At 44.8% G+C, this 11,379-nt stretch overlaps 1 protein-coding gene across 5 annotated transcripts in view; it reads right to left on the reverse strand.

The window, feature by feature from the left end:
• LOC149340777 (CLIP-associating protein 1-B-like) overlaps nt 1-11,108 on the reverse strand; it is a 167,592-nt gene extending 156,484 nt beyond the window's left edge. For all 5 annotated transcript variants that reach the window (XM_089549631.1, XM_089549629.1, XM_089549630.1 and 2 more), the window contains exons 1-3: nt 10,915-11,108; nt 3,797-4,026; nt 1,748-1,826 (exon numbers count right to left, since the gene is read on the reverse strand). In XM_089549631.1, coding sequence (XP_089405757.1) covers nt 1,748-1,826; nt 3,797-3,982 — 265 coding nt within the window. In that variant the 5' untranslated portion in view covers nt 3,983-4,026; nt 10,915-11,108. The remainder of the gene's footprint in view (nt 1-1,747; nt 1,827-3,796; nt 4,027-10,914) is intronic.
• Between the last annotated feature and the right edge of the window lie 271 nt (nt 11,109-11,379).

Consider the following 11,379-nt stretch of genomic DNA (forward strand, 5'->3'; position numbering starts at 1 on the left):
TGCATATGGCAAGCCTCCGATAAGAAAGCTTTGGCTGTATGTGCTAGTAACATTACATTAGTTATTTTCTCTTCTGTACATAAAGCCTCTGAGAGATCCTTGCAGCCATTTTGTCTCTCCAGCTTCAATCATACGATCTACCTGTTTTCAAACACTCCTTTTTTCCTGTTTCGTACACCCCAATGAATTGATTACACATGTGCTCTACTTCTGACATACATGCGTTTAAAAAATGCAACAGTAAATCAAGGCAAGAAAAGAAGTGGTGAGGGGGAAGTGCAGTGGTCAGATCAAGGTCAAACAACCCAAATCGCCTGAGCCTAATTTTAGTGATGGAGAGAGGCATGGACCTTTCTTTCATGGCATGCCAAAACCATGTATACAGGCAACAGCATCAGTATTATGCTTGACAAGGAGACACCATGCACAATCTGTAGAACCAATACGCGAAAAGCCCAAAACAGCAGCAGTGGACCACAAGATGGGAACGGACGGCCAAGAATGAATCACAGTTTTAGTATCATCAAGCTCAGGATGCCTTGAAATTGCATGCATGGGAGGAACAGGGTGCCACAGAAACAACCAGAACACAAGGAACAACAGCTATGACAGGAGGCAAGAGTGAAAATCTAGCATGCCCCAATACCAGACCAGAAGCAAAGATGAGAAAGCTATGAATAACAAACAGTTGCATCACATCCATTTAGAGCACAGTCATGTACACTACATTTCATATATTGCATGCAACGCTGCCAAAGCTGGTATGTCTCTTCACACTGGCTATCTCTGCACCCAAACAGTAGTTCATCGCAGGTCTAAAGAACAGACGAGCATCTTTCGTAGTGGCGCAGTTTGAGTACCGCAGCTGGCAACCTCCTGCACTTTGCTGTTTTCGTCCTGCCTCCCACCGAGACCTTGAGAAGTAAGTGACATGTGGTGCAGTGACGTACAGTTGGCACGTCTATTCACTCAGACTCGATCGGCACCCAAAAGGTAGTTCACATTCAGCAAAAATTATAACCAAAGGGTTCAATAACTGAATGCCTGACTGCCTTCTCTATGACTTAAAATTCCAAACATGGCATTTTATACCACTCTATATTTTCATCAAAACCCTCACCGAGGCTTTGAGAAGTAATGTGATGCGTGATGGAGTGATATGTTTTTGTGGGCCGCACCAGTACTTGCGTAGCTTGCGCAACGTTGGACGCTAAGTGTGAAACAGAGTATATAATTCCTTTAATTTTTTTTTGCTATCACAGTCACTGCCTATACAATCAATGAACACACACTACGATGAAGGGGAACGAGACATTAGCTGCTAATACATGAAATATGTGCACACCCTTTCAGTACATGCCCTAACAGCAAGTGGAAAGGCGCATGAGAGTGAAGCAGAACTGAATTCTGTCGCTCACCCTTGAAACTCTTTCATCACACAGAGAAAATTACCCCATGCATTGTGCCCCTCGGACCAGGCATTGGTCAACTTCTGTTTATTGTTCAGCTTTTACTGAGACAACACTGGCATAGTTTCACCAAAAGTATCCCGTTTGTAGCGGCATGCGGCAAGCTCAGTGGAATGGTGCAGTTTTGGCACAACTGATGCAACTGGCGCAGCAATTCCCACCAGTGCTTTTTAACAACCGCAAGTGGTAGAAACCCAAAGCTTCTGATGAGACAGCCAAAGCACAGCTATCATACAACACTGACAATGGCGTTTGCACAGTGTAAAATAGCTACCCACCTGTCGATATATAGGGGCGGAAGTCTTCCTTGAGTCTTTCTACCAGGATGGAGAGTATTTCCAAGCCATTCTGTGCCACCTTCAAGGAAGTCAAAATGAACAACATGAGGATGACGGATACAAGCACAAACGGTCACCAATCAGTCTTAAACAGCACTAACATTTTGTGCTCATGAGGGGAAAGGGAAAGACATTAAATAAAAAGATCATGGAAAGGAGTACAAAAGGATTTATAATCATGGTCTGAGAAAATGCACTTGTATGTTTGTACAGCACCAGTCCCCCCACATGGCTTCTCTCGATTTGCTTCTCATGTCATGCATTGAAAGGATAACTTTGTACTTCATGCAAGCAAAGTCAGTTAACAAAATCATAAAGTAGAACTTAACTCCTAGGCATAAAGCTGGTCGATTAAGCACAGCAGACACACACACACACACTTGTTTGACATTTCTGCTAATGACTTTGAACCACAGAATAGACAGGCTGATGTACCACAAAAAAGATTTTCCTTGATCATTAAGTAGCACATACTTCCAGGTATTAGCAAATTAAAAATTTGTCACATCATCAGTATGTGTTATGAATAAATAATACCGTAAACTGTGGGACTAAGGGCTATGAGGGACGCCACGGTGGAGAGCTCCCGATTAATTTACACCACCTGGGGTCCTTTAACATGCGCTGACATCACATTGCACACGAGTGACTTTTTGTGTTTAACCTCCATCGAAGTGAGAACCAAATTCTTCCAAACTACACCTAACAGCTATCGCAGCTGCGGTGCTTGCATAAGTCATCCTGCAGCACAACTATTATGGACCTTTCAATCATGTGAGAAAGATGTCGAAATGCACCATCTCTGGGCTGCTGTGAATCAGTTCCAATACCGCCCTCCCTGTGCTAGCGTTAGGTGCACACAACACTCCGGCGGGCAACATGGCTATGCCTAGGGAACCCTCATTGGAAAGTTCTAAAGGGACACTGAGAACAACGTCACCCAATTATTTTTTTTCATGAATATTGATCCTATGCTTCTTTCTGGATACGCTGATGTTTGTCCGGCCAAAAAAGACTCAACTATGGCCGAGAAAACTGCATTTAAAAATCTTGCCATTTGGTTCAAACTTGTGACCTTCACACCAAGAGGGGCTCTCTTATCACTATTTGGAAGTGATTAGAGGCATAGCTTACAATCTATGGTCCATTCCAAAAAAAAGATAAGTTGACATATGCAGTTTACTTGTGAAATCAGCTAGTGATGGTGACACCTGCATTTCATTTTTGGGCTTTTCTAGCTGATAAAAGCTTTGTTACCAGTGAAAGTTTGGTTTTGGTTTATCCGGGTTTAACGTCCCGAAGCAACTCAGGCTATGAGGGACGCCGTAGTGGAGGGCTCCGGAAATTTCAACCACCTGGGGTTCTTTAACGTGCGCTGACATCGCACAGCACATGGGCCTCTAGAATTTCACCTTCATCGAAATTTGGCCGCCGCGGCCGGGATCGAACCCGCGTCTTTCGGGCCAGCAGCCGAGCACCGTAACCACTGAGCCACCGTGCTGGGGTTATCGGTGACAGTAACGCCTTTATTGTCATAATGCTGTAATCTATGTATGCAGGCTAACTTCCACTTGTCCGCAAGGTCCCTTAAAGCTAAGCGTCACTGATGTGGACCCATCATAAGCACTTGTGCAGGAACACAGTTTGCATCTATGCAGTTGGATGAAACAGCTCATTCAAAATACACTTCCCAGTTCAGAATGCTGAACAAATTCCTAAATAGCAGCAAGACGTTCATCAAAATAACTCTCACACTTCCCCAACACACTGCTACATTCATCTGAAGCACAAAAAAAGAGCAGAAGCTTAGACACATCAACTCATTGGGAAGCAAAAAATGGATCTCGACCTAGCCTAGAATCAGTCAAGAAAAACGTCTATCCAACTGCTACACCACACAAGTGGCTGCAGGCCATCCGCGGCACCATCGCACTGCACCAGGAAGCAGAAGCTCCCCTCACCGTACGCTCCCACTCTGCTCTGCCATACCTTGGAGTTGCTGCTGTTGAGCCAGGCGACCAGCCCGTCCACTACCGCGCCCATCTCGGTGCTGTCGACCAGGCTGAGTGGGTCCTCCAGGTAGGCCAGCAGGGTGGCGCCCAGCTGGAGCCGCTTCTTGGTGTCCTGGCTCGCCAGCTGGGGCAGGAACTGCTCGAGGCCCACCACCAGTGCCATCTGTCAGCCGAGGGGGGCTGTCACCAGCCCTGCGTGCCCCAGCCCTGCACACAGAGACAGCCACCCGTATCCCTGCACTGACTCCATCTGACAGGACAACATCAGGCATGCGAAATGCCAATGAAAAAGGTGCCATTCAATTTGCATGAGAAGGTTCACTTCAGACTATATTTCATCCTCAAAACATATTGAAATGCATAGAAATCTTGGAAATCAGTATAAATTTTATTTAACTACCAAAAACTATAATTATAAGACAAATATTAACTCCAATTAAATAAAGAAAATAAAGGTGGAGGAGAGTAACACATTCACTGAGGCAATGATTTTTTCGGAGCCCTACCCACTATGCATTGAGGCCCATAAATTTCTTTGTATCCAGCATGACCCACCAGTGAGCCGATGGCAAAACCAGCTTCTTTTGAGCTGCCGACAGGTGGCGACAACAATCTTGCATAAGTGCTTTTCACAGGTTCTTGAAACTTACTCGGCCATCCCAAGGCTTCATTGCGTGACTCAGTATTTATGGCTGCACAGCTTGCATATGCGACGCGACCCACCAATGACCTATGATGCAGTGTACATGTTAATCTTGAAAGTTTGGCCAGTGTTATAAGCAGATACATGGTATTCATACAGATGTCTCCATATGTAAAATGTAAAGAACTGGCTGTGCATCTGGCATGTACTAAAGGCATTCAAATGCTTGGCATTTATGAAGAGCTAACTTCAAAAACAAAGAAAATGAGAATTGGGTCTCAGGGCCCTTAACAATGCAAGCGTACTCCCACCTCCTGTTCCTGTAGTAATGTAACATGACCAGCTTAGTTGATAACTCATTTGGACACTGTTATAAACAGCAATTGTTCAGAGACTAGCGGTAGCATTTTGACCAAGAAATGAAATGTGCACAAGGTACAAGGACAAAGAAAAGAAACATACATGATGAACACATGTACAATAATCGTTAGTCTTTCCTGTACATGCGTTTGAGCGTGCTTCCATATTTTATGCTCATACTTTTACTGCAGTTCAACTGTCTCATTCTTTTAAAGGGACAGACAACTGGCCAAAATGTGTCGCGATATTATGGTTTAAGTTAGAATACCTTGTTCCAAATTGCAACAATTCAGAAATGCAATATCAAAGAAACCAGGATTTATAACTAATTTTGCATTGAATACTGAAAACAAAACAGTGAAGTGCCATCTTCACGAACGTACATCCCGTTTTGTTATAGTTTGTACTCTCTCCAGTAAACTCTTTGATGAAAAGCAACGCTCTCTTCACATCACCGATAAAGTGCTATTAGATTCTGTCACTAGGTGGCACCACAGTATATACCATTTCTTGGTTGAATCGATAACCACAGTCCACTGTAACTTTGTTCAATGAGGCGTATGTCACTGAGCCGAAATAACTTTGGGTTGGAAACTAACGTGAATGCTACTTTATATTCAAACTCTAATTATTGTCTGGAGGACGAGATATATATCCGTTTCTGGCACACCAATTTTGCCGGCATGCAGGCACCATCTCTATCCATCGCGCTTCCTGATCTTGGTTTCCAGCATCAGGATGCATAAAATTGGGTGCACCCACAGATCGAAAAATTCCCCGTAAATATCTTCTGCCTCATTTCTAACAAAACCGTTGCGGAACTGAGTCCCTTAGACATTAAGTTCTTGCCTGCAGTGAAAAAAAATGGGTGCTTAAAATTCAGTTGTTGGTCCTTGAAATGCCGACGCCTGAACTTTCCCATCATTCCTGTATCCTCAACTGGCCAGTTTACATACCCCTGAGTGTACAGATTTTACAGATAAGTATGACAGAATAAGCAAAAAATGTCTCCAGTTTGCACAGTGTTCTCCCACCATAATTCTTGTGTAGTATTCTTACAATGTAATATTAATGAAAGAAGAGCTTAGCGGTAGACATACAAAGAGTGAGAGATGACTAGTAACATTAGGAAGATAAGTCTTCAGGGGAAAAGCAACACTGAGGGTTCTGTAGGGAGGGCTTCAGATTAATTTGGCCACTTATGTGTCTCTCGCCCACACACACACACTACACACATACGCAACTGACACTTCAAGTGTGCACTGCATTAATGCCATTGCAATAAATGTAAAAGCAGGCATTGGAAATTGTATTCTGACTAGTGCCACTCTATGGCAATATGTTTAAATTTTTTTGTATTTAGGAGAAACGATTCTTAACACATTTTACATTTCTACGGCTGAGAAACCGCTTCGCTGAAGCTTAAGTTTTACAGCAAGTGCACACAGAACATTATAAGGCTTGCATATAGCAATGGTACCGCTAAATGATCCCTGCTATTTAGAATATCCTGCTAATGAAAAGTGTATTTTTCTACTTTCTGGATATCATACTGTGGCAGTGTGGCATACTGTGGCAATGTGGCATACTGTGGCAATGTTATGCAATCACAGCTTTGCTTTGCAAACCAAATCATGCGGTCAAAAGTCATGAAGGTTTTACTGTTTGAATGGGTAGCAATCAAGTATACCACTGTAATTCAAGCCCTGCACATTAGACGCTAGCTAGGGGTGTCTATGTTAGACAGGCTTATATTTTCTTGAAATTTTCTTTCATTAACAATCTTGGTTTGCAGATCAGGCATCCTGCCTCTCGATATCTGGTATACAGTGTTAAGTCTGTCTTCATTCGCAGGCAGAAAAGTAGGTAGAATCATTAACATAGCCCCATCACCTTGAAAACTTTGTTAGACAAGAATCAAAACTACATAAAGCTTATTTTTCCTTGGGAAAAGACAAAGCAACAGGTCTTGGTACTACCAAGCCTTAGAAGAAAAGACAAGGTTAATTAAAAAAACAGCATGTGTACAATGCTGAGCATGTAACTTGGATGAAGGGTGGGGCTTCCAGCCTTTAATACCTCAAGTTGCCCTTGAAACCAGTCACCCTATCAGGGGCATAGAGAAAGGACAATGCAGATGCTGCTTGTGAAACACATGACAGCCAACAGGAAAAATGAGTCCAGAGTACAAATTTAAACAACTTCATGTAGTGCTGCATAAAAACAACGTAATGCTTAGAAAATGCAAATGCAAAGTACTGTGGGAGGTGGAAATTAAAAACTACACGAAGCTACAAATACTCCTGCTGGCAGATGCCTCGTGGACCTTTATGGCAGAAATCAGGATTTACTACTGCTATTACAGATGACATACGTATGGACAGCTATGATGACAGTAGTTATGCAACTGTGAGAGAGCTTGTGAAAGAGGACACTATTACCGACATCAATGATTAGCAAACCATTCAGGAAAGTGAAACTAACCACAAATTCAACTGAATGCCAGCATATTCTGGCCACTCTTGCAGCACTATTCCATTATAGTTTAATGCAGTACTTTTCTATTGAAGGAAATGAATAATTAATGCACACCTAATTAACAAATCAATGCTGGGTCACCAATTTCCTAAATAAGAACTTCATCACCAGCCTATTTCTACACACACCCAAACCTCTCGGTCTGATCCTACCCATTTTTGCACCAAATCAGAGTGGAGTACCACATATTTTGAACAGCTGGATACAATAATTTTTAACTTATATGGAAATAGAAATAAATACATGAAACTTTAAAAGAATCAGATTTGAATAACCTGTGTGTACAATATGACAGCCAAAAACTACATACAACCCAATAATTTTTGTACTATTAACTTCTAACCTACGAAACCGCACAAAGATTCAATAAGGTCATTCTTCTTGTTAACTTAAGATGGACACACTATTGTCCGTAACCAATATTTTCTCACCTCCAATGTTCACCTCCCTGCACTGAAATGACCAGTGATTTATTTTAAATGCATACAACGCATGTTGCAGTCATTCAAAAAAGCACAAAGCAGTTTTTCCTGCAGCTCTAGCCTGCTCAAAACAACTGAGGTGCAGTGGCCCTGCCTAGTGTTCCAGCTGCACAGCTGTTTCCCTCCTGCATGCTTCTAAATGCTAGCAGCCACATTTAATAGATTCCCCTTGTCCAAGACTTCCACTTGCCAGAAGACTTCCACTAGCAGCAGAATAGAATAACTTACACTAGATATAATGCACTATTAACTGCAAGAGAACTGCGTGTCTTCTAGTTAAAACTAGCATCAACTAAATGAAAATATTACATGAAGTATAAGTGAGTTCTCGTGCATTAAATGGCAGAATGCAAGTCTGAAGGTTGAGAAATGGGCTTTCTTCTATTAGTGGTTTCCGAGGAAAGGAAATGGCACAGTGACTCATTTATCAGTGGACAACTCAAGCATGCCGTGATGGAAGGGAGGAAGGTGGGAATGAAAAGTAGAAAGAAGTAGGTGCCATAGCGGAGGTCTCCGGAATGATTTCGACCACCTGGGGATCTTTAACATGCAATGACATCGCACAGCACATGGGTGCCTTCTGCGTTTTGCCCCCATTGAAACACAGCCACCATGGTCTGTCTAGTGCAACTGTAAACACTTCCAGAAAACCAAATGAAAAACTAAACCACCAATTTTCAATTATGAAATATACAGCCAGGTGCCACCAGCAGAGCCCATATATGTGTTATAGGTGTGACAACTACATTTGGGTCTTTTGCTCAAAGCTCGATATTCCTGTGTTGTGGTACGTAGCCATCTGCAGCCTTCACAGCCTCATTCCACTGTGCATGTTTCCTTGACACTTTTGACATCTCAATGTGCAACGACTGTCTGTCGCAGGGGTTGTCAACGGCATAGGAAGCAGAGGCAGCAAGAATTTTCAGCCTTGCCAAACAAACCTACCAGTAACATCCTCAGTTTTCCACATGTACAGCATTTGCTAAATAATGATGCTAAATTCTCTTCAGCCACAACTGAACTTACTTCATCACTTTCACAGATAAAACTGACATTGTTCAAAAATACAGTGGTCATGGAAGAGTAAAATGTTGCATAATGTTTTCTGCTTACAAATTAAGCTGCATGCTGCTCTACACGTTGGCATGTGTTCATGGCCTTGCCTATCGCATGTGGCGTTGGTAGTAAGTCTGCACTTGTTTGGAACAGGCAGCACAGGTGATGTGAGCAATAATATGCAGTCATCGTGCCTTCACAGGAATCGCGACCACTTCGACTATCCGCTGTCATGAAGCATCCACAGCACCAACCTAATGGATTGTACTACAACAATGGCACTGCCCCACGCTGCTGCGGGAGTTCCATTTCGAGACAATTGATCATAAGCTGGCCAACACCAAAGGGAGCCCGTTTGAGCACGCCCAGCCCATCGCACCATTACAGGTGGGGTCGTACAAGCGCTCCCAAAGAGCGCCTCGGCAAAAGTACACAAGTGCTGGGCGTGACAGCGGCGTCCGTGACCCATATCGTATGTGCGCGGTGCCCCCACGAAACGCCGCGACCAGAAGGGTATCCGCGGCAAGCGCGCTCATATGAAGCGTGTCAACGTTAAGAACTAGCTCCCTCACCCGTCCACCACAAGACGTCACACTAGTGGGGAAGCAAGACGCGGAAGTCGTCCGGTGCGTGCACAATTGGGAAGTCTACCGCGCGGCGCGCAGGGCCCCTGCTTGCTGCCTGTTCGGGGCTCGTCACGTCGTTTGTGCTTCGCGCTAGCCAAACCGGCCGGAGGAGAGCGTCAGCCGGCGCAGCCAAAACAGCAAGCGAGACTCGGCAGTCGTCGCCGTCGCCTCCGCAATTCCGCGCGCTTACGTGACGTCAGGGGGCCCTGCCTTACTTGGGAATTTCGCGTACACTGCGCCCATGGCCAAGCCCTACCGTGACCGGCCGCGTCGGCAAGCGTCGTACGCGAGTCAGAAGCGCTTAAACGCGCCTGGAACAGCGTGCATGTCGCCACAACCTGTTGTTGTCGTCGTTACAGGGGCTACACCCTTCGCTTGGGATCCGTCTTTTCGAGAGGGCCGAACGCGCACATACACAATGGTGGTGTGGCCGCGACTGGCCAAATGCACGCGAGACACGCCGGAGGAATTCACGGCACATTAGACACGCCTGTTGGAAGGAGACGCTTTCCGCGCTGCGCATTTATTTTTCGTGGCTCGCAAGTTCCTTGCCTAGCTGTATAATACGGCCCGTACGAGAGCGCAATGAGCAAATGAGGCTCGGTCGTGCGTTTCTTGCATTCGAAGTGCGGACGCACACGCCGCTGCCGCTCAAAACAAACTTGGCAAGAGGCGCTTAAAAACCACCGATCTAATCCTAAAGTAACGACCTTGAATGCGTTGTTTTGGCAATGCTAGCAAGTGTGGAACAGCTGCGCACTAACGCAGCGAACTGTTGGGCATCCTGTACCACTGACGGCATGGGAGTGACAAGTGGGGTATGCCGGTGAGCACAGGCACGGCAATGGCAAAATGCAGGCTTTTTCGCGCAGCAGCTAGCTTTCAGCCGAGCAGTGACTCGCCTTATCAAAACTCGAAATATGAGTACGAGATATATTCAAAGAGAGCACGACGCCGACACCGCATCCCTTTGGCGCAGAGGGCACCCCTCCTTCCAAGCAAAGGCAACCGTTAACATGGCAGAGTTCAGGTGCTACGAAGCGTACCCGCTTAAAGCACAATACTTGCATTACTCACAACAGTAAAGCTGGAACGATATGAAGAAAGTGATTTTCTTTTCTTTTTCTGTTCTACGTTTAGGATCGGCACCTACCTCAAGAACACGCGCAACTTTTTCGGGGTGACGTACTACACCCCACCATCGTCTTTAGGCTGCACCCAGAGAAATAGACGTGTCGTGACACATAGACGAGTGCTTCGACTCCACAAAATGCTGCAGAAATTACTTCTATTTCGAACCGAATATTTCTCATAACAACTTCAAAGCGACACTGTAGGCTTACGTTGAGTTAGCGCATGCATTTTGCGGCATCAAGAGAAGTTCACTCACCGCGCCTTTCGTCAACGTTTCCAAAGCTTCTGCACAGCACAGACAACACCTTTTCACGAGCGCTGCACTTTTCTTTCGCGTTTTTCTTGCGGAAACCATGAAGATTCACGCGCGATTTTCTACAAACTCTGGCAGCAGTTCACTCAACACCTACAACACTGCTCAACGCTAAACCTAGCCACATACGGCCATCAAATTTTTATGACGTCAGTTCACGTACACACTAAAGTTTCATCAGAATGTCAAGAGAGGGCGCCAGATACGTAAGGAGGCGTGGCGGCGTGGCGTCGCTGCCGATGTTTTGATTTTTCTTGCTAGACATATTTTCTAGCCTGGTAGCAACCGTCCGCTGCAGGCGAACCAAAGCCCTCTTTATTGGAACTCCTCGAGGTTCAAGCGTACTGTTCAAATCAGTAGCGTCAGTTGCTTTAAGCATGCAAACGCTCTCAACACCTGTAAATTATG

Source organism: Amblyomma mixtum, chromosome 6, assembly GCF_055824585.1.
Source record: "Amblyomma mixtum isolate Tamu chromosome 6, ASM5582458v1, whole genome shotgun sequence".
Lineage (NCBI taxonomy): Eukaryota > Metazoa > Arthropoda > Arachnida > Ixodida > Ixodidae > Amblyomma > Amblyomma mixtum.